The 24,321-nt window shown below is 34.3% G+C and overlaps 2 protein-coding genes across 3 annotated transcripts; one reads left to right on the top strand and one right to left on the bottom strand.

Annotated features, from left to right (window-relative positions):
* Positions 1-11,994: 11,994 nt before the first annotated feature.
* LOC104908277 (heavy metal-associated isoprenylated plant protein 7) lies at positions 11,995-14,875 on the top strand. The gene is made up of 5 exons (XM_010697372.4): positions 11,995-12,243; positions 12,346-12,610; positions 12,824-13,029; positions 13,224-13,311; positions 13,997-14,875. Exons 1-5 carry the CDS (start codon positions 12,235-12,237, stop codon positions 14,458-14,460), a joined length of 1,032 nt encoding a protein of 343 aa, XP_010695674.1. The 5' UTR covers positions 11,995-12,234; the 3' UTR covers positions 14,461-14,875.
* Positions 14,876-19,900: 5,025 nt separating this feature from the next.
* Positions 19,901-24,037, bottom strand: LOC130591619 (uncharacterized). Of its 2 annotated transcripts, none has more exons than XR_008969521.1 (3): positions 23,326-24,037; positions 21,197-22,469; positions 19,901-20,524 (listed from the first exon to the last, which is right to left on the bottom strand). XR_008969521.1 is itself a non-coding variant. In XM_057395139.1 (3 exons), the coding sequence occupies exons 1-3, from the start codon at positions 23,812-23,814 to the stop codon at positions 20,469-20,471; spliced, it is 606 nt and encodes a 201-aa protein (XP_057251122.1). In that variant the 5' UTR covers positions 23,815-24,037; the 3' UTR covers positions 19,901-20,468. The 2 variants fall into 2 exon arrangements, 1 of the variants encoding a protein (XP_057251122.1); XM_057395139.1 differs by having other exon boundaries at positions 22,409-22,469.
* Positions 24,038-24,321: the final 284 nt, after the last annotated feature.

Below are 24,321 nucleotides of genomic sequence, written 5' to 3'. Positions count from 1 at the left end.
CTCGAGAACTGCTTGATCAGGTTGGAAGCTGGGAGAATGTTATGTACCAAGGAAAATTCAGTATTAAAAACACATATAAGCTACTCCAAGGGGATATACAGAAGGTGCATTGGAGGAGAATGATCTGTAATAATAGTGCCAGTCCTAAGAGTAAATTTATTCTATGGCTAGCTGTACAGAACAGACTTCCTACAACTGATAGGATTAGTAGATGGAACATTGCTTGCCATGCAATGTTGCTTATGCTCAAACAGCAATGAATCCATCAATCATTTATTCTTTGAATGTAGCTATTCTGCTGAGGTTTGGACAAGTCTCTTGCAGTATATTGGTATTAGCAGGATTGCAAGCTCATTTTGACATGGAATGCAGATGGATGTGTGCTAAAGCTAATAGGAGAAGTACCAGAGCAAAAATTTATGTGAAACTGTTTTCTGAGGCCATACACACCATCTGGTGCCAGAGAAACAAGGTCATCTTTGCCAAGTATTTGTGTCCTCCTACCCAGTTGATTAAACAAGTGATTTTTCAAGTTGCTTGTACTTGTACAGAAACTGAAAAGGAAAATTCTAGTACAGTAGACTTAGCCACTTAGGTGTCTTTTTGTTATCCCTCACTTGATGTCAGGGTTTATGTTTTCTCTGTAATACTATGGCTAAGTTGTACTACTTCACCATTTTTTTTTTGTTTTCAATAAGAACTTTGAATTGCCAAAAAAAAAAACCCCCTAATAAAGGATCCCCTTAATTTCTGCCCAATATCTTAGCCTAGAAATTTAGTTGAATCCTGGGGATGATAAAAGAGTTCAAAAATTCGATTCAAGAATATTTGAATTCAAAATACCAAAGTATAAATGTGATCAATATCTATCCTAAGGTTTCAAAACACCAAGATCAATGCATAACCTTCTTTAGAACATCACAATCTCATTAAGAAAACATTTAAAACCCTAATTCATACTTTCACCCTAGCCCTATATATGAAACTACTCACTAATCATAGGTTCTAAGCAATTAAACATAAAATATATGACTAATCTAAGGCTAAACACGATTAAGAGATAATAAAACTAATAGAAATCACAATTATGAGACTATGAGAATGAAGATCTAAGAATAACTAAGAACAAGAACAAACACGAAAAAAAAAAGAAAAAAAAAACTGAAACTTCAAATTAAATTGAACGAAAAGTACCTTCAATACTATCGGAATCACAAACTATGATTAATAATTATCAAATCTCCATAAAACTCAAGTGTTTTTTCTCTCTAGTATGAAACCTAAAAATACTCTCTAAAAAAACCTAGAATAAAGCAAACCAAAAAATATCGTTTAATGAAGCCACGATTTTTCTTTTCGGAAACGCATGATGCGGGCGCACCTAACCTTTCTGCCTCAACTTGGAATGTCTCGTCAAATGGTGTGGGCGCACCTTTGTAAGGGTGTGGGGGCAGCAATATGGTCTGTATTTTTGCTTTTGAAATTACTGAAGGTGCGGGCAACCACTTGAATGTGCGAGGGCACCATTGTGTGCGGGGTGTCTCCAAGCGCACCTCAAGCTCCCTCGGTTTCTCTAGATCTTCCCCTTAAGTCGTATCTCCTCGGTTTCTCTAGCTCTTCCCCTTAAGTCGTATCTCGCAATACTCGTCCCCGAAAAGGGTCATACATGCAATGAAAACACGATACAACATGGTGTAGAAATTCGTTCGAAATAGATCGAAAATCTAGCAAAATATCACTATGATCAATCAATGATCAAGTGAGGAAGTAGAAACGGAAATGAGGAGAAAAGAGGGGAGAAAAGAGAATAAGGAGGATCAAAATAAACCAAAAGCAGGTCATAAAGTGCGTTAGAAACGCACTTATCATAGGCGCGTGAGGCGCAATGTTGTTCTGCCTATAAATACTCTTGATTTCCCGAATCAAAGGAGGCTTTTATTTATTATTTTACGAATACAAAAAAAATCCTCACAAATACTTGCGAACACAAATTCTCTCAAAACACTCAAAATACCTTCAATCAATCTTCACACTGCGTTCTTGGTTCTGCGATTGTTTCGTCCAAAGATCTTTGTACTCTTCAATCTAAACAGCATAGGTATAATAGTGAGGGTAGTTAAACAAATTAATTATTTTTATATTGAAGTTACTAGCTATTTCTTTTATGATGCAAATCTTTAAGATAAAATCGTCCTACTCTATATTCTAATCCTTCCTTCTTTTTTATTTTCACTTATATATTATTGCATGTCTGCCTAATCATTATATGCACATTATATGATTGTCCTGCATGATTTTTATCACCCACATATTTTTTTTGTTAATCAACACCTAACGATTTGCTCTAATATTAAACAGATTAATTTGGACAACCTGCTAGGTTCCCTGTAATATTGATTGCATAATAACTTGTCACTAAAAATAGTCTTTTTATGTGTTTCCTTAACCAATCTAGACTAATTATTTTTAGGGAGCCTAAAATATTATATGATTATTCTTTGGCATAAAATGTGTAATGAATCGATATTTAGTAGGCTAGCAATGGACAATATGATTCTTGACTGTATTGTACCCTCACCTCGAACTCAATCTTTGGTTCACTTTGACCATCTATGGAGTCATAACGCGAAAATCTATATTGGATAAGTCCTTATTTTGTCCCTACGATTTTCCTATATCCAATTAGGTTTATGAGTTTTCCTTTAAAGAATTGTTGGCCACTTCTTTCAAAACAATTTTTAATAAAAATCATTGCAATGGGGTAGTCAAACCAAATACGCTCTCACACCGTGTAGGCAAAATAAAAGCACGCTTACAAACATGGATGCAAAAGTTCCCAACCTAAAGTTCGGTTCCACGTTTTAACTATGGTCAGGTTTAGGTTAAGGTTGAAAAGGGTCCATGGATAACATATAGCTCCCATGATTCATACTTTTGCTTAAAAAGGAGGCCAAGTGAAAGACGCACTCCAGTTCTCAAGTTAGGAACAAGAGAACAATGTCATGGTTGGGTAGGTTTGCTTATGACTAGGATCCAAAATTATCGCACATGTATTCGAAAGGACAAAGCACAAACCCCTGGGGTGGCCTCACGCATAGAACATGTGCTAGTGAGGCAAGGAAGATTTTCCTTGTAGTGGCTTAAACACCAGCCATACATATGCAAAACTCTATGTTATTCTAAAGTATAAAAAGAGAATCAATCGTATTTTTCAAGTTTCACCCACTTGTTCAAAAAATTAAATTTTTTAAAATCATCCCAGTGAAGTTGTCAAATTGTAGGCGTGTTTCTATTGCCTACTCGAGATGAGCGCGTGTTTGACTACTTCATTGTAATGGTTTTATTGATAAAACGTTCGAAGTCCCCAACAAGTATTTAAAGAAAGAGTCATAAACCTAATTGGATATTGAAAAATCGTAGGAACAACTAAGGGACTTATTCAATGTAGATTTCCCCATCATGACTCCATGCATGGTCGCGAAACCATATATTGAGTTCGAGGACGAGGGTACGAACACAGTCGTGAACCACGTTCGCCCATTGTCGGCCTCTACTACATATCGGTTCATATCAAAGTTTATGCCTAAGAACAACCAAATAATATATTCAAGCACGCTAAAATATATTTGTCCATATTGGTTTATTAAACGCATACAAAAACAAATTTTTAGTGATACGTTCTTAAGCAATCAAAATTACTTGGTTCCTAATAGGTTGTCCAAATTATCCGATTAGACGTTAGAATAATTTCTTAAGTCTTCATTAGCAATAATAACATATTGTTGATGAAAGCGTAAGCAGTCATAATAATATATATGAAAATAAGAAAGAAAGAGTACAGATTAGAATGTACAAAAGAACGAATTTTTATTAAAGAGCTACACCATGAAAGAAATCGTATGAAGCTTCAATAAAATAAATAAGAAAGATTTAAGGACCCTATAGAATATACCAGTGTGGCTTGGGTATGGTAATAATAATCTTCAAGAGGAGCAATCTTGAAGACTTTCAATGAAAACTTAGAAGATCGATCAAAGCAGAATTTTGTGTTTCTGTGTTTTAGAAGCAAAATATAAAAGTGTGAGAGTATCTTCACCTTGAGAGATCTTAGGTATTCAGGCGTAGAGAAGTGTCTTTAGATCCAGAAATCATTAGCTTATTCTACGGAAATATTTTTAAAAAAAAGATACGAAAGAAAATTGTGTGTTGCCAAAGAGTGCTCTGGGCGCACGTCTGTGTGTGATGCGCAAAGCCACGTGTCATGCGTATAGTAGTGCGCTGAGCCCAATCTAACATGTGCACTAAGTACATCACCAATCTAAGCAGCCTATCTTTTTATCTTTATTAAATAACATCTTTATATCCGAAAACCAGCTATTTTATAAGATGAAAACTGATTTCAACTTAAACATCCTTTAATTTAAAATATCCTTGAAAATATTTATTTAATTCTGAATATATTTATCAAAATAATAAATTAATAAAATTAATTATCATGAATATTCAATTGGGCTTTTCAAAGGATTGGGCTCAAGTTAATTAATTTGTGGGCTCAGAATACAATTAATTGTTAGAAAAATTAGTTGGACTTTAAAATTGGATTTTGGATATTTAATGCAAATAAATAAGCTTTATGCTTTAAAAAACAGGTTTGGACCAAAAATAGTTTTGGAACCAACTCTTCTGACTGCTCTGCCCTTGGGTCGGGCCAATTAAGATGCGACATGTTTAATCATTGGGTCCTTAAATGTGGAGATATGATCTCGTGTCTACACCCACCCATGTTGAATGAAGACACAGAAGCAACAAAAGTAAAAGGAGCAGCCAAACTAGTTTTGGTTATCATCCAAGAATTAACACAATATATTAACATTGAGACTACCAATACTTAAAGACATTACAATCATAACTACACTGAACAAAGGGGAGAAATATGATACGCATCAACTACTAATTTTTCTCCCTCTACTGATGAATTGACGGATTCAAATTGTTATGACAAGAAACAATACATGGACATAAGTACTAACTAATGATATTATAACATGTGAAAAACATTAAATTAAGACAACAATAATAAATTACACATTTCAACCTCAAACAATAAAAATTGATTCGAAGAAGATGATGAAGCAGAATGGGTAGACGAAGCAGTAAATGAGAAAGGTGACTCAAATGTAGAAGGCATGTTGTGAAATGTGTACAACTCAACAAAAGCATCATATACACTTGTTGATATCATTAGTTCCGACAAGTTCAACCTATTTGACATAAGTCCAACCGAGTTCAAATTATCCAGGACAATTAAGACTTTGACCAGAAGCGCGACACAAAGTGAAAAAAAAGGATTTAGTATGCATAATCGACATCAAATTTCACTCGAGTTGATGTGGTTTTTTAAATGAAACTGAAATTTACTTAATCCGAACTGGAAAAATAATTACTTAACAAATAATAATAGGTAAATAGTCAAATGTTTTGAAATGAAACTATACAGGTCACACCAAAAGACAATTGTAAACTGAACTAAATTAAACTACAAATCATATTAATTACATGGATTGAAATTGAAACTTAATTTTTTTTGAACCGAATCAATTTAGTTGGAGAAAACGAAGGAAGTTAAATGAATGGAAGCCAACTAAATTGTTTGTTTTGAACCATAACTGGACCTATTAACCAAATTGACATATTTGGAATTAGTTCGGTTTAGATCTTCTTAATGTCATATTTGATCTTGATGATTTCAAATTTTCATATTCAAATACAAATTAAATTTCATGTCGGATCATTCGGTTGATATCAGCTTCTTGGGGTCTATTATCAAGTTTTTGATAGTTCTAATCATACGTTTCATTACGCACATGACATTTAATTACATGTCAGTCCAGTGAAAAAAAAAGAGAAAATCTTTTTTGGGTAGATTTAATACATGTCATTTGGAAAGAGAAACAAAATCATATTTAGGTAGATTTTATGCCATCATACATATGCCAGAGAAAATACTTCAACGAAAACTTTGACTATTCTTTGTCAAATTTAATTTATTGAGTTCATGATATGTCTTTCAAGTGGCACTTAAAGAAGCAACCACATATTACTAGTTAGTCTAGTATAATTAATTTTTAATCTTCTATGCAATGCATGCAATATAATGAATGAGTTATATCAAAAAAGGAAAAATATTGAAAGGGATCTCTAAAAAAAAGTAAGGTGGAAAAAATAGGTTTTGAGTACACAATCAAAACTCATAGATGAAATAGTAAAAGCTGGGTAATAACAAAGGTCATTGATAGAAAAGGATATTTGTGGATATATATATATGTACTTTTGTAAATAAATATCTATTATAGATAGGTTTCTTAACATAGTTAGGACTATTGTTACTTTGTAACCTAAAAATATTGCTTAATGGGAACACACTTTAATAGGATGTTTATGATATCTTAGCATGGTATCACAGTCTTAGACTTACCACCAACAAACAAAAAAAAAATCGAATATGTGCGCCCTCCTTGCTTTTGCGCCCTAGCCGTCTTACCCCACCCTTTCTTGGCATGTTTGTCCCCACGCCGTGCATATGGTACCCGAAGTTTCCGAAGTTTCACAACCCTCCCCTCCACCACCAACACAAATAAACAAATACCATCCTCCCATTTCTGTAAGCAATATTCATAATTGTAACCCTTTGACTCTTGATCAATAAAAGGTTCAATATTGAAATTGGATTGAATTGTTTGAGTGTCATGCCCATGCTTTTAGTGTTCTAAACCACATAAATCCAAAGAAACCATGTTCCTCTACTATCTTTGACGAATTGTGGGATCGCCTAGACTTTATCGTCAAACAATGGTTCTATGGTACTATATCTTGTAATCTCGTCCTAATTGTTCTTTGCCCGTGGCGATGCTGCTCAACAGTTTTAGGATAAATTGAAGGCGACAAGATTATAACAAACTCAGACCGTCTATCTTTAAAATTAATTCAACGCCCTTCATCTATCCAATTTTTCCAATATCTCCTCCTACTACACATAATTGAAGAGTTTGAATGATCAATTAGCCAACGTTGATTAACTTATTTTGGAACAAAAATTGGCATTATCCCTTGCTCTTGTCTTATTAATATTAATTATGATGTAGTTGCTACTCTGATTCAACAAACGGAACCCTTGCCATCCATTAAATCTACTCAATCGCAATTATTATTGGAGGAAACGCATCAAACTCATGACACCAGTGCTCCCACTGGTTTTCTCTTGCTCTTGTCTTATTAATATTAATTATGATGTAGTTGCTACTCTGATTCAACAAACGGAACCCTTGCCATCCATTAAATCTACTCAATCGCAATTATTATTGGAGGAAACGCATCAAACTCATGACACCAGTGCTCCCACTGGTTTTCTCGCCCATACACCGCAGGCTCAAACACCAACAACCTATATATATTTTACAGCACTAAGAACATATTAATGCTTCCCCTAGCTAGGATTATCTCCATTCCATGTGGGAACCGGATGATCAATCTCTTTTATGAATAATCAAAATTGCATGAAACGAGAACATATTGGGAATTTGGATTTTTTTATTTTTAAGTGTCACGATCTAGATTGCATAAATTTTATGTGTCAATTTTCCCTTAGATAGGATTTGAATTTTTCATATGAATTGTATGTGGTGACCTTTGTTTTGGAATTTTCCACGTGGAAATAATTTTTTTTGCATTAAAGAAATGAAAAAGAATAAACTAAACTTATATGTTCTGAACCTACACCCCTTCCACCATAAAAGCATCCTCATACATCCGATCAGAAACCAACTCACCCAACCTGACATCCTCCTCCGCCATTGCAACCGTGTAAACTGCAAAAACCTGCTGTCACCTTTGAACCACCAAAATCTAACCCATATCCCTCATCCCATATCACACTCTCACAATCGCTCTATCTCTCTTGCCTTCCAGAAACCGACACACCACCACAACTACAAGCCACTACTATAAACCACCAAAATCAAACCCACTTCCCTTATCTTCCATCACACTCTCTCGCTACTTCTCCCTCTCTCATACCCTCATAAAACCCATGCACCAACACCACCCGCAACCACCATATAGTAGCCGCTTGCGCCACTAACTCCCATGCCTCACTCTCTCCTTTTAACATTTTTTTCTTTTTGTCTTGCCTAGAACCCCCGCAACTTTCCCTATTGTCCTCTATATAGTTGATGTTGTTGCCGAAGGGAAGAATTAAAAGCTGGTCGAGGAAAAAGGAGACATTCAGTAGTATATGATCATCGATTTGCGTCGGACCTCGAACCACCTTTTGCGTCGGACATATGTCCAAGCCACAAGTCTCGACACAAATTCGGGAGTCATGATCTGCGTCGGATTAGGAAACGACGTAGATGCAGAGCTATTTGCGTCTGCCATAATTCCATGTCCGACGCACATGGTGCCTCGCCATGCCAACCTGAAGATTTCACATACTTCGTTTGGTGTGACGCACATGAAAGGATTTGTGTCAAACACCGAGCAGAATCTAACGCAAATGATTCATTATTTATTAAAAGATAGGGATTTGCGTCGGATTGAAGGTCATATTCGACGCAAAATGGGTGGTTTTGTTTAAAAAAAATACAAAGTCAATGCTCGTTGCTCCTAGGTTCTTTCCCTCATGTTTACTGGACAATGTACGTAATCTGAGGCAAAAGGAAATTTTATTTAAAAAATATAAAGTGATTAATTTGTAATTAAAAAAAACAAGTCAGAAATGTGTAAAGAGTCTATTCGTGGAACTAATGTAAATAACATGTATTTCTGCATTAATAATGTCAAATATGTTTTTACAAACTACTATAATTTATTTAGAATGAGAATAAAAAATATATTACAATATATACAAACAAATTACATTGTAAATATGTAAAAAAAAAATGTAAATGAAAACTGAATATAGAACAATAAAGGAACATTGCAGTGACTTTTTCGATGAGCTCGAGAAAGAAGACTTTTAGGAGTGGGAGAATAAGAAAAGGAATATCTGAATATGAAAATAAGAATTTCAAACTGAAAGTTAAAAAGAAAATTCTAGATGTGGGAACGAACCCTAATAATGTCGGAAAAAGTAAACAAAAAAATCAGATAAAAAATTAAAATAAAAACGAAAGGCCATTATTTTTAATTGCATGAACCAACTCTTTTTTAGAAATTTTTTATTTTTCAGATCTCAAAAAGAAAAAACGTTTTTTCAGATTTGAAAACTAAAATAGAAAATCGGATCTAAAAATGAAAAAAACGAAATTCTAGACTAGGATAAACGCCAAACATATCAGATTTAAAATTGAAAAAATTCGAACCTGTCAAAGCAAGAGAGAAAAGGTTCGCCGCTGAAGATTCGTTCACTAAAGGATTTTCCACTGAAGGTTTGTCATAGAAGATTCGTCTGCTGAAGGTTCATTCGCTGAAGATTCACTCGCAGAAGGTTTGTTCGCAAATGATGTCATGCGCCGGAGTATGTGAGAGATAAAACAGAAGACCGAGAGCTATTCGCCGGAATGTGAGAAGGGGCTCGACGGAGTGAGAGTGGGGGAGAGGAGAATATGAGAGTGAGAGAATGTAAGAAGGGGTGCTTGAGAGACATTTAGAGAGTGGTTTGAGAGGTTGCACTGAAGAAAGTTTGTTTAGGTTAAATGCGTTTGATTGGGCTTTACAAGTTGGGCCGAGGATTTGCATCGGATGGGCTATGAGGTCCAACACATGCCTTTACTCATGTACGTGCATGATCGTTTGATACAATGATTTGCATCGCACCAAAGGCACGTTCGACGCAAATCTTTGAATCCTATACACATAAGCTTTAGTCATGTGCGTCGGGTTTCTTGGACTATGCGACACAAATTTTCTTGCCATTCATTTGATATGAGTATTTGCGTCGAACTTTGATTACAGTCCGACCAAAATTACATGCTCCTGACCATTTGTATCAAGTTTCTCATGCAAATCGTTGATTTTGTACTAGTGGTAGAGAGAGAACATTGAGGCTAGTCTAGGATTGGGGAAGGGGTGGGTCGCTAGTAGGTGCTGGAGTCGGGTGGCGTAGGTTTGGGTGGAACAGGAGGTGGGATGGGTTTAGGGGAGTATGAATGAGACAATGGGAAAATGTGGTGGATGATCTAAGGTTGGGGATGTAACTTTTTGAAACCCTTTTTTGATAAGTGAAGGTTATTTACTGAATTTGGCGCATTAATGTAACTTTTTTGTTAGTTAAAACAATAATGAAAGGTTACTTTAGAGAATGCAGAACTTTTCTTTCCACTACGTAAAAAATGTTAATATAAAAGGTTAACACGTAAAATTTCCTCTAATTTTAAGTGGAATCGTCAAATTAAATATTTCCTCCGTTTCGTTTTAAATGCAACAAATGGGTATTATTTGTGAGATATAAAATATTCATTTGTTGCATTTAAAACGAAACGGAGGAAGTGGTTATTTGATTGAATAAACTATATTTTCCAATTTTGATATATCTAATGTAAATATTGTATGACTCCATTAATTCATTGATGAATTAAATTTAAATTAGGAAAAAATGCCAATTGATGCATAAGTTTCTTATTATCAATTCTTAACTAAATTGTTGAATATCATAATATAATTTTTGCTCTTTTCATTTTTCAATATTTATTTTCTACACGCTAATACTCAATTTATAAATAATTAAAAAATAATTTTTTATACATGGCATGCGTAGAACACTCTTTTTTATGTTCTTTAGAGTATCTTTTATATAGCTAGTTAACGAGTTAAGTTATAACAATATTAATAGTCCATATAAGCATGCATTATCCTGACTTTATTATTTCTAAACTAATTTGAATTGAATTTATTAGAAATTATTTAATGTTAATAGATCTTATCGAAACACAGTAAACTTGAACCTTATTTATTAGATAAAAAAACACAATTCCACCTTATCAAATTAAGTTTCAACCTTATTCAAATCTAACCAAACATAAACCTAAATTTAAAAATCTTAATAAATTTATTTAACCCAAGTAAGTTGAGGTAAATAAAATGCATCGTGGTTGCTTTATTACATAAGGGCTATATACAGCAAAAAACGGGCTAAATACATCATCTAAAATTATGTCTAACTTAATCATGGTTAATTTTAATTTTTTTTAATAAAAAAAAATATCGTACGCAAGGGTGTAACAATGCAGCAAAATACATTATCATAGGTACTTGTACACACAAGCCAACGTGTCATATTTATTTATAAAGTTGGAGTGTTAGAGTTGGGAAAAATTCTGAAATGGGCCTATTGCATCCCCCTAACATAATACCCGACGCCTAAAGTTTTTGTGTCACGTTATATTATATGTTTGACGCCTTAGGGATATGGCGGGAATGGGGTCATTTGTCATAGATGACCCCGTATAAGGGGGTCATTTTCCCAAAGCGGGGTCATTTGTCATAGATGACCCCCTAAAAGGGGGTCATTGGTCGTAGATGACCCTCCTAAAGGGGCTCATTTGTCATAGATGACCCCAAATAATAGGTTAGTTTTTTTAATATATTTTATTGTATTTAGTTTTTTTTTTTTTTGCTGTATATAATACACCCCTTTTATTATTACCTCTATATCTTAATAATTATATTATTTTCTTTTTCATATTTGACGATACACTTCTTTAAATGTTTATATTTCTTATCAAGTATGAGTAAAAAATCATAAAAATTTGACATTTGAAATCTTCATATAGAGACGATTCTAACAAGATTCCATTAACTATGTTTTTTTCCTGATATAATGAATATAACATAATTGGTAAATAGTGTTAGAAAGTAAATAGTGCAACTAAACAAATATGGAGATGGTATTATTTGGTAGAAATATTCGCGAAAGTGGAGTGATAGTGTTGCTGCGGGGTAAGGATGGAGTGATGGACCATGTGTCTCGAGGTGGCCCCAAACTCCTGTGCACGTGCTCCCCTATAAAAAGCCACGTCATTGGAGGGCGATGATGATGACGATGAGTGGCCACAGATCTGCCTCTTCTGCTTAGCTCTTCCACACTTGAGAAGAGAGCCGCACACAGTCACTACTCCCATCAACTCCTGCTCTTAATTAGAGGAGAGAGAAAATCTACTCACATAAAACACACAAAGAAGGAGTCTACCACTTTCCTTTCATATCATCAGTGGAAAACATTGGGATAAAAAAAAGAACATGGGAGAGGTATCTTCTCAAAACAACCTACAAAATAAAATGTTTTGATTTTTTATACTATCATATTTTTGTTGTTGTATACTAATCTGATTTATATTTGGGTTTGTTCAGGAGAAGAAACCAGAGGAAGGAAAAAACACAGATGTAGAGAATAAGCCAGAGAAAGAGAAAGAGAAAAAGAAAGAAGAAAAACCAGCAGCAGATGAGAAACCAAAGGGTGACGACAAGAAATCAGAGGGTGGAAATAATGAGAAAGATAATAAAGATTCAAAAGAAGAACAGCCTCCGCCGCCGCCACCAGAAATTATCATGAGAGTTTACATGCATTGCGAGGGTTGCGCTCGGAAAGTCAGGAAATGCTTGAAAGGTTTTGACGGTAAGTATGCCCACTAAGTGGCAGAGTAGTGTTGCTGTCTATTGAAATGTAACGGTAATATATTATAGAGTTGTTTTTGTAGCAGTCGAGTCTACGTAACTTTACTGCGAGTCTACGTAACTTTACTGCTACAAAACCCCCAGATTCAGTTCTATATCGTTTCGATTCTTTATTAATTTATTATATACCCCTTGAAATGATTACAATTTACAGGGGTGGAAGATGTTACGACGGATTGCAAAACACATAAGGTGGTGGTGAAAGGAGAGAAAGCAGATCCATTGAAGGTTTTAGATAGAGTAACAAAAAAGACTCATCGCCATGTTGAGCTTCTCTCTCCTATTCCGAAACCACCCGCCGAAGAACCAAAGAAGCCTGAGGAGAAAGAACCCCCTAAACCAGAAGAGAAAAAAGAAGAGGTTCTTTTGATTTTTATTTATTTATTAATTTTTCCTTTGTTTATGATTTTAGTTAGGATTTTCCTTAATTTTCTATCTTCCGTTAGTATAACTTTTGTGAAGTTCCATAACACTGCCTTCGTTTTGCTTTTTCTGCAATTGGATTTGATTTTTTATTTTTGAATTTTAAAAGTGAATATTTTTGTAATATACAGCCAAAAGTGATAACTGTGGTGCTCAAGGTTCACATGCATTGTGAGGCTTGTTCCTTAGAGATCAAAAAACGCATAGAGAGAATGAAAGGTATATACCTTTTTTCTTTCCGTTTTTATTTCCATGTTGGTAGTATAATGTTGTATATTCCACATTTCCACTTTACTTTTTTTTTTTTTTTTTTTTTGTCAAGTGAGGTATTTTTATACGAATTTCTATGTTTCTTGATGTAGTAATGATGTGATTTTTTGTGCTAAGCATCAAAATCAGGACTATTGATCAATACTACTACTCGTATAGTATTTGGAGGGGAGTGATTGGATGATCTAGAGGTTGTCAAACTTTCTTATTAATTATTTTTGAAATCTCATAGATTAAAAATATAATCCAATATTATTTTTATGTCTCTTTTTCTTCAACTTATTATATATATATTAATATTTTATTCTAATTGTAATGTATTTAATAGGATTGACAACGCTAAGGATTACTCGAATATTTTCCTGCTCATCGACCAATGTTGAAATTTTAGCCATACGTTTTGACTATGTTATACCTACGTAGATTTGCCATACAATCGTTGTGCGGGGAATAGGGGGTTTGGGGATTCATCAAATACTAATTAGAAACAGAAGTTAGTATATTTTTTAAAAAAATCTTTGATCGGTTGAGAAGGTTTTGACTGGATTGTAATATGTTATTAGTCGGTGGTAGGGGATATTCGCAGATTATATGTTTATTTAGTAATTTTGAATCTTTAAATGTTCTATTTCAGAGGTTGAAGAGGCAATCCCAGATCTAAAGAGCTCACAAGTGACAGTAAAGGGCACATTTGTGGCTGCTAATCTTGTGGACTATGTATACAAGCGCACAGGGAAGCATGCTACCATAATAAAACAAGATCCTCCTCCAGAGAAAAAAGAGGATGAGAAGGGCAAAGATGGGAAAGAGGAAAAAAAAGGAGAAAATGGAGATGAAGGAAAAAAAGCTGAACAAAAAGGGGAAGAAGAAGGAAAGGGAGACAAAAAAGAAGCCGTTGGCGGCGGAAAAGGTGGTGGAGAGGATGGAAAAGCAGCAGCCGATGGCGGCGATGGGGCAACTGTGGTGGAGGAGGGACCTAGAATTGTAGAAATAAAGAGGAATGAATTTTACCAATACCCTCCTAGATATTACATGGATCAAGCATATCCTCCTCAGATCTTCAGTGATGAGAACCCTAATGCTTGTTCCATCATGTAAATTTTTACTTCTGAACAATTGTGGGGACAAAATCTTTGGTTGATTTACTTGGTAGTATAATTTGAAAAATTGAAAAAAGAAAAAAAAGAAAAAAGGCGGGCGGTGGGTGGGTGGTGGCCTGGTGGGGGAGGGAAGGGTAATTGGGCAAATGTACAATTTTTGCCTTCCTTTTTGTCTCTTTACATGTGCTCTTATCTTTAGTTAGTAGTACTAGCACCTTTAATAGTTTAGACTGTTTAGTGTAAAATCCATGCAAGAGAAGTCGTCCTAGAATGAACATTTTTTTGAGGCTCTTTGTACCTTTTTGTTAGAGTGCTTATTATGTGTAGTGTCGTAGTGTAACAATAAGGAAATTATATAAAATCATGTAGTATTAGCAACAGTAAATAAATAAAAACAAGTACTTTGAAACCAAGTTGGTCTTTCTATGCCATCTTTTTTTATTGTTATGGCAGATCAGTAATTTGGAATTAGAACAAGATTTCAATATAGTGTTAACTAACAATTTTGAGTTATTTGTAGGTACTTGTGGAAATGAAACAACCTTATCTAATGTTAAAGATTAGAAACCTAAAAAAAGTAAGAAGGTAACTGGAAACAAAAACATGATCAGAATTTATAATTTAAAATTATAAAGAGTTGATGGATGAAAATACATATTAAGAAGTGTTTGTCTTGTAAGAGATCATCTACTTTTAAAATTAGGTAATGGTAAGCTCAATATTAAAAAGAGAATTAGTCCAATAGTAATTAGGTTAATTTGTTTCAATGACTAGTTTAATCTATTTAATTACTAGGTTTATTTTTATATTAAAATTAGATCGTCTTTATTAATAATATTTGATGAAAGAAATTTAATGCGCTCTGATATTGTAATTATTTGTAATTTTAATTCTTTGACTCTGATATTTTGACAACATTTATAAAGTTTGATTTTGATAAAGGAGAAGAGGAAGGAGAAATTTAAAAGCGTACAACAGTTAGCTAAATATTACATTCATATGAAAGTTGCTAGACATGATTAGTCATTGAAATAAAAGAACACTCCATTCATATGAAAGTTGTTAGACATTTTTTTTTTTTTTTTTGACACCGAGGAAACGTACAAAACAAGAAATTAAGAAAACAAACCATAGGCAAAGGAAAGGGAAGGAAAGGAACAGGAGAACTAAAGGGAAACGCGAAGATAATGACAGTCCTTTAGCCGTAGTCCATGGAGTGATGACGACACCAAAAAGCGACCTGTTGGGCTTCTGCGAGCTGAGTACTGCAAACCAGAAGTACCTTGCAAGACGGCAACGAATGACCGGCTTTCCGCAATGCTCCGATAGTCCATTTGATATTAATATCTGGACATCCTCTGGACATTAGGATGTGCAGGAGATGGGAAGAAGAAGTGAGAATAATAATATTCGAGTGACCAGCCTCCGTAGCCCAGGTAAGAGCCTTAAAACATGCCAAAGCCATAGCCGCTATACGCGAAGAAGAATACGAGAATTTCCCAAATTTTTGGTGCTGATGGCCAGACGGAAGATAAACTGCCCAACCTAGACCCGCCAGTAACTGTGAACGATCCCAATCAACGTGAATTTGTATCCTTAATGGCGTCTCATCCCGAAAATGCTGGCTAAGTTGGACCTGTAAAAATCCTGGAGGCAAATTGGTGTCCTGGACACTCGAGACGTGGTGAGTGCTTTCAGCAGCGAAAATTGCATGTTGAGCATCAGATAAGTTAATGCTTCGAAGGATTGAATCTGCAGAAGGTCGCACTTGACGAAAGACCTGGGCATTACGCTGAACCCAGATTGACCAGAGAGTGCCAACGAACTGCGGTAAACGGACCCCGTTGTAACCGTCAGAAGTGTGAAAGAACAATAGCCAATGTCGAATCCAGTCGCGCATTGAAATAATTGGATTGGTAACGTGATCCAGACCAATGTTCCGATGGGCCCAAGCCTCAATGGCCAGGGGGCAGAAACGAAAAAGATGACTAGTATCTTCAACATCATATAAGCAAATCGGACAGTCGCTAGAATCCCCGAGTTGACGACGAAACAGATTGCCCTTCGTGGCCAAACCATTATGCCACACTTCTCAAAGAAAAACTTTCCATTTGGGCATGATGCGCGATCCCCATAGAACACGAAAAAAATCCTTGTCCAAGGTAGATGTCATGCTACAGATTTCAGGTTGCTGTTGGAGTTTGTTAGACATATTAGTTGTTAAAATAAAAGAATCAACATTAGCTTAATTGGTTGAATGTCTTCCTTATACTCTTTTGATAAAAGAATACATTCATATAAAAGTTGTTAGATATCATTAGGGCTCCGTTTGGTAGGGCGTAAAACATTTTCCCGGAAAACTGTTTTCCTCTATTTTCAGGTTTACATTGTTTGATTGGCAAAAGAGTGTAAAACCATTTTCCCTTGGGGTAAAATTACTCTACCAATGATGGAAAATCATTTTCCTTTCAAAATGAAGGGAAAACTATTTTCCTTATCTCTCTTGTACACTCCTCTCACTACCTCCTTACTTTCCCTTTCATTTTTCTTTCATATCATCATTTTTCTTACATCGAACCAAACAACGGAAAACTAATTTTGGAATTGTGTTTTCCATTGTAAATTGTTTTCCATGAAAATCATTTTACACTGAAAATATTTTCTGCCCTACCAAACGGAGCCTAGTTGTTGAAATAAAAGACTCAATATTGATTTAGTTGGTTAAATGTCTTCCTACTCTTTTGATAAGGGTTCGATTTTTACATCATTTGAACGTAGAACTTCTAAATTTTATGAATTACAATAGATATTCATCTTACTTTAAAAAAAAACAATTAGCTGTTGAAATATTTGAATGTACTCCATTCTAAAAAATAATGATGTAAACTGATATACTTGTATTAGAAGACAGATAAGGTACATGTTAGGTATGTCCTTAAACATGACAGGAGTAAATAATTGAAACAGTTTTGTACAACTTAGGTAGCTAATTAAAGATTTGATAAATCACTTCATGAAAAAGCTACCTTTCCAAACCAATTTTGATAACTCACTATCCCAAATTATATATATAGGTAAACTACACTTATATATTATCGTGGAGACGTGGAGTGTTTTATGTTTTCATTTTTTTAAACCTAGAAGTTATTCCATCAAAAAATAAAATTAATGTTTGAAAGTACATGATGAGTTGAAAGAAATTACCAGGTTCATTTGTACGTACTGGTCAGTATTCAAAATGAATGGTTAGTAAATCAAGTTCGTCTGGCCATAATACGGAAGATGAATTAGTTTATCATTTTTAGGGAGTTAAGGCGGTGAATGTAGCAAATACTAAAGCACTTGGAATCCGAAGCATTGGCATGGCAGTTTGTAATTTAGTATAATTTATTGGTAGTATGTATTTTTGGAATCTTTAGTCATGTTATTATGTATTGAGTTTGAGGAGGAGAAAAGGATGGGTCCCAAAAGTTCAAATGGGGGGCGGACGGGAGCTATTGCCTTACTGGTCCCAAAAGTACCATAGTTTTGCAATTAACCACCCGTTTTTTGAACTTAGTTGTTTATAGTTTTTTTTATGTTCTATCCATTTTTATTTCACGTGGTTAAATTTATATATTCTTTTGATAATTTATTCAAATTTATATATATAAGTAAAAATATTATCATATGTAATTTTATTAAATTCTTTTAATATATATTTTTATAATATTATATTTTTATAAATCTTGACAATGTAATAATTGAGATATCAAAGGTGTAACGTGTACATTAATTAGAGAACATGTCGAATGTGAGCGAGTGAAATAAAGTTGACAAAAGGAGTATGAGTTAGTTAAAGAGGGTATTTTTGATGGTAAAGAGGATAATCCTAAATACATCAACGCTCATGCTTTTTTAGTCCAATATTTGAGGGCGAAACAATTCAGAATAACGCGGAAAAATAATGAGATCATTGTCCCAAACATTACAACTTGATAAGATTCAAAAACAATATCTCTAGGACATAAGATAAGACTTTATTTTTGGATAAATTATAATAAGGCAAGACTCTTGCCTGTCAAGTGCGTAAAGTCTTGTTTATTGAAATGGATATTCATGTGTAAAAGAGGCATGTCATATTTTATGTATGATGCAAACTGTAGCACAAAAATCAGGCAAAGGTGTTATAGACTTTAATTTTTTGTAACATAAAAAAAGAATTTTGTAAGAGTTAATTTTGAAATTATTATCCTTAATTATTTTTTTGGAAATTTTTTTTCCTCAAGTAACCTTGAAATTTGACGTAATATTCAAATTATCCCTCCACATTTAGAAAATTCCTTATAAAAAAATACCCCTGAAATTTTTAGTTTGGGCTCAATAAACCCTTAGTAATGACGGCAGAGAAACCTAGGCTAGGTAATCTAATTAAGGCACTTTATAACCATTGTAGCTGATTAGGTGATACTTAAATATGTTTGTACTCTCTTCAACCAACTTAAAGCTAACCTAGCTTTATATAATTTCCCCAATTTTCTCTTTCTCTCTCCCACGAACATTTCTTTGCTCTGTTCGTGTAAAAATTACGAGCCCTAAAATGTCGTCCTCCCTTTTTGAATTTGTTGCTGAAATTATGGAATCTCTTGTGTGTAAAGCAAGAAGATGCAGGAAGTGCGTGAAGAAGATGGAACTTCGTGTTTATGAATCTAGAGACAATCCTAACAAATTGTACTACAAGTGTGTACCTTGTAACAACCACTACTTTTGAGCCACACCAAACGTATTTGACGAAGGTTTAACAAAATTGAAGGGGAAGTTGGGTGACTCTGTAAAGACAAAGTAATGACATGCTTGTATGATTTTTAGAAGAAGAAAGACGAGATGACTTTTGTCATTAGGTTAATGGGTTGGGGGTTGTTTATTATCGTTGTTATTGTGCTAATTAAGATGTAAAAGTTGTATTGTTTATGGGTTGGGGGCTATTTTTTAACTCAGATGTAAGGGTTATCATACTGATTTTGCTTGCTTTCAATTAATGAAAGAATAGTTAATTCTTGCACATAATCCCAAATTATCAATATCAAATCTTCAAAAAGTGTCCTCAATTGATACCACTAATTACATACTTCCCCCGTATCATAATATTTGTAACACTTTTCAAATTGCGGGCTCCGAGGCAATTTTTCTTAAAGGGTGATTAAAGTGTTGGAGATTGAATTAAGTAAGTGGTGGGAACCTAAAATAATGGTGGAGTTGGAGGGAGAATTTTGGGACCGCAAAATTTTTGAGAGGGAGACAAATGTTGATAAACGCACGTGGCCTACTGGTGGTGGGAGGGATGATTTCCCTCCAAAACTCCAACCCAAAAGTTCTAGAATTCCAACCCAAAAGCTGCGGGGGAAATATTTTTGGAGGGAAATTTTACCTCCAAAAGTTAAGTTAGTTCCACCATAACATACACTTGGTCATTAAGTTAACAACACTATATAAGGATCAACCTAAAGAGGCACCATTAATGTTCACCAACCACAAAAATCACCATCAATTAAGATGAGTTTGTAAACCAAAAAATTGACCTCCATAATTACACAACACTAATTTGTTATTACCATTCCCAAATCATCTTCTTCATTTCCAAATCTACTAGGGGGAAAATGCAGAATCAGCAAGATGATGGGTTCTTCAGTGTTGATCAGTTGTTAGAGGAGGGATGGGATGCTTTGCTTGATTAGATCTATGATTCAGAATGATATCGCAACAGACATGCAACAACATGCAACACAAGAAACAACAAAGGTCACAATTAATGGCCCAACACTTAAAGAAAAATTAACTCCAAGGAATAAAAGTGTAACGCCCCGACAAATACATAACCTTAATCGTCAGCGGAAGCATAACTTAATCCTGTGGGTTATGGCACACAAATAAAATAATAGCCTAAAATTAAAAATTCACTATACAATTACTCATCGTAAAATAATACTTGTTTATCCATCATACAAAATATCCTAAAACCTCATAGAATCATACATAATCTCCATAACGTAGTATAATAGTGATCCACAACACTTCTTCCATACCTAAAGCATGAAACAAAACGTCATGAGCCAAGGCTCAGTAACATACTATACCCTAACATCGTAAAAGCATTTCAATTCATTTTGTTAGCAAACACGGAGGAGAGAAATAGTAAAAACCATTTCGTAAACATAAGCATTAAATCGTAATCACAAAACATTATCATCATACGTTATCTTTATCATCATCATCATATATCTTTTACTTTGGTAACTTGGCTCGTACAACAGAAGGGACGTCTCCCCAGAACATAGTAACATCGTAAACGGGAGGCAGCCACCCGAGGATAAAAGCCCTCACTAAATTGGAGGTGGCGTTAATGCCCATAATATAGAATGCGCGGGACACCCGAGGACAATAGCCCTCACCAAACGGCAGGTGGTTAACCGACCGGGAGGTACATGCAGGACCCAGGATAACGGGATACTTGCCAAGAACCATCTTTCACTTAAATTTATCATGTTTCATTTCTTTTAAGCATATCATCATCATCGTGAATAATTATATTCTTTCATTTCATCATAACATCATCATCATCATTATTTCATAGCATCATATCATCATAACCATCATAAAATATTTCATTTCCCGTTATCCATATATAAAACATAATATTAATCATGATCATAAAACATACTTCGAAGCGGAATGCGGGTATTAGCAGTAGACGTTACCTGAATTCCTGCTTAACACCCTTGATAGCCGGGGGAGGCTTGTAATAATCCTTCCTTTAATCTACTTGAGAATTGAATAACGTAATTTATTACTATTTAACTAAGACGACTTCTTTAACACATTATTTCATTAGGTGTCATACTTAGGCGACCATAAACTTTAATCTTAACTTGACTTACAATCCAGGCTATTTATCATACGCTTCTTTTAAACGGAAAAGTCATATCTAGATGACATTAACAAGTTAATCTTGATTTGTAATTCATATTAATAATAACTTGCAAATAAATTAGATTTTCATATTCTAATTGTTCCCACTATAAATAGTACATGTTATAAAACGAAGATATTTTATTAAAAACGACATTATACCATGATTCACAAATTTTAGGATAGTGGTTAACAATCTATTAAGCTATCAATTTACTCGTTTAACCCATAGTTAAGTTTAAGCATGGTTGTTACTGAGCTAGAATGATTACTTATAATATTTCATATTTCCGAAAATTATCATACTTATAACCTTAATGTCATAAAATCTAGAAATTAAGCAACTAGTTAACTATTGAATTAAAATAATCAACATATAAGCTTAACTTGTTACCATTACTCGTTTATACAATTTAACTAATATGAATAGTTAGTTTAACATAGCATAATTTAATTAGTTTAATCTTTAATACAAGTTTAGCCTAATTAAGTGGTTTATTAACATAATTTATAACCAGATTAGTCCATAAAATTAGCCCAATAATAAATGTAAGAACTATATGAAGTGGCTTAACTGAAATAATTAAATCAGTCCATTAAGTGGTAGAGCTCCAAGGCCCAAACTAAAAAGGAGGTGGCGTTAATGCCCAGAATATAGAATGCACGGGCCACCCGAGGACAATAGCCCTCACTAAACGGGAGGTGGTTAACCGGCCGGGAGGTATGTGCACGATCCAGGATAACGGGATACTTGCCAAGAACCGTCTTTCATTTGAATTTATCATGTTTCATTTCTTTTAAGCATATCATCATCATCGTGAATAATTATATTCTTTCATTTCATCATAACATCATCAGCATCATCATTTCATAGCATCATATCATTCATAACCATCATAAAACATTTCATTTCCCGCGATCCATATATAAAATATAATATTAATCATGATCATAAAACATATACTTCGAAGGGGAATGCGGGTGTTAGCAGTAGACGTTACCTGAATTCCTGCTTAACAACCTTGATAGCCGGGGGAGGCTTGTAATAATCCTTCCTTTAATCTAATTGAGAATTAAATAACGTAATTCGTTACTATTTAACTAAGACGACTTTTTTAACATATTATTTCATTAGGTGTCATACTTAGTCGAGCATAAACTTTAATCTTAATTTGACTTACAATCCATGCTATTTATCATAAGCTTCTTTTAAACATAAAAGTCATATCTAGGTCGCATTAACAAGTTAATCTTGATTTGTAATTCATGTTAATAATAACTTGTAAATAAATTAGAGTTTCATATTCTAATTGTTCCCACTATAAGTAGTACTTGTTATAAAATGAATATATTTTATTAAAAACGATATTATACCATGATTCACAAATTTTAGGATAGTGGTTAACAATCTATTAAGCTATCAATCTACTCGTTTCACCCATAGTTAAGTTTAAGCGTGGTTGTTACTAAGCTAGAGAGATTACTTATAATAATATTTCATATTTCCGGAAATTATCATACTTATAACCTTAATGTCATAAAATCTAGAAATTAAGCAACTAGTTAACTATTGAATTAAACTAATCAACATATAACCTTAACTTGTTACCATTACTCATTTATAAAATTTAACTAATATGAATAGTTAGTTTAACGTAGCATAATTAAATTAGTTTAATCCTTAATACAAGTTTAGCCTAATTAAGTGGTTTATTAACATAATTTATAACCAGATTAGTCCATAAAATTAGCCCAATAATAAATGTAAGAACTAAATGAATTGGCTTAACTGAAATAATTAAATCAGTCCATTAAGTGGTAGAGCTCCAAGGCCCAAACTAATGTAACTAAGCAAGGCATTCTTTGGGCTTGAAAATAGAACAAACTTTAGAAAAATAAAATAAAACAAAGGCAATACCTCTGCTCTTATTTTGAGCAGCGATGAACGATGAACCACAAGGTGCGCGAGAAGGAGCTCCGACAAGCGTGCAGGTGGCCGGTAGCGACGGCGACGCAACGACAATCTCCAGCGGTGTGGTTCGGGTCGTCGGTTGTGTTGTGTGGTACAACAACGCGCGAAGAAAAGGAGCGAGAGAGAAGACGTGAGTGGTGCTGGTGCGGCGGTGGCCGGTGAGCGACGACGAAGCAGGGGAAAGGGCGTCTGAGGCGCGGCGCGAGGTCTAGTGTCGCGCATGGTGGCAGATGGTGGTGGTGGTGTGAAACCGAACAGAGGAGAGAGAAAAATGGGTTTTCTTTTTGGGTTCCTTTGTGTCACGTTTTCTGGCGAGTATATGACTGAAATTTGTGGTGTTTGAAAAGGTGGTTCGTAGATGGTGGTGAGGTGAGAGAGAAGAGGATGAAGTTCGTTGTTGATGATGGTGTTCTTGGTGATGGATTTCATGGCCATTTATAATGGATTTAAGAGCACTAATTTAGTAGTTTAGAGGAAAAATTTGAGGCAAACATTCTCCATTGTTGACTGAGGAAGAAAATAGATTGGAGGATAGATTTTTGGCAGAGGAAAAAGAATGGAGGATGTTGGCATGTTTGCCAAGTGTCATGGATGAGTGAGGAAGTAGGCAAGAGTTATGGAGGTGGTTGAAACTTTTACTCATTTTATTTTTGTAATCTTAAAATCAGAAAATCTGCTCTACTCTTTATCCACTTCACGTGGCTTTATAAAAGTTTGGTGAAATGTGTATATTTTTGTGCTTTAGTGATTTAATAACAAAACTAACCTTCTTGTTTAATTAGTGAAACGATAAAAATAAGATATATTTTAACTACTTATCATAATTAATTATTTACTTACACACGTTTAAGTTTTTAGGATATTACATCCTTACCCCCTTAGAAAAAGTTTCATCCTCGAAACTTAAAAACATAGTCAGGTATAAACGTCACGCATTTTGTT

This window comes from Beta vulgaris, chromosome 5 (genome assembly GCF_026745355.1).
Source record: "Beta vulgaris subsp. vulgaris cultivar EL10 chromosome 5, EL10.2, whole genome shotgun sequence".
NCBI lineage: Eukaryota > Viridiplantae > Streptophyta > Magnoliopsida > Caryophyllales > Amaranthaceae > Beta > Beta vulgaris.
The sequence above is the reverse complement of the archived record's forward strand: the minus strand, read 5'-3'. Positions and strand labels throughout refer to the sequence as shown.

Coding starts and splice junctions, on each gene's coding strand:
- LOC104908277 (XM_010697372.4), top strand. Junction 12,611..12,823: donor ATGCTTGAAAGGTTTTGACG/GTAAGTATGCCC, acceptor TACAATTTACAG/GGGTGGAAGATGTTACGACG. Junction 13,030..13,223: donor CAGAAGAGAAAAAAGAAGAG/GTTCTTTTGATT, acceptor TGTAATATACAG/CCAAAAGTGATAACTGTGGT.
- LOC130591619 (XM_057395139.1), bottom strand. CDS start 23,814: ATGGCCATGAAATCCATCACCAAGAACACCATCATCAACAACGAACTT. Junction 22,470..23,325: donor TGCTCAAAATAAGAGCAGAG/GTATTGCCTTTG, acceptor ATTCTCAATTAG/ATTAAAGGAAGGATTATTAC. Junction 20,525..22,408: donor GTTGTTAAGCAGGAATTCAG/GTAACGTCTACT, acceptor TTCATGCTTTAG/GTATGGAAGAAGTGTTGTGG.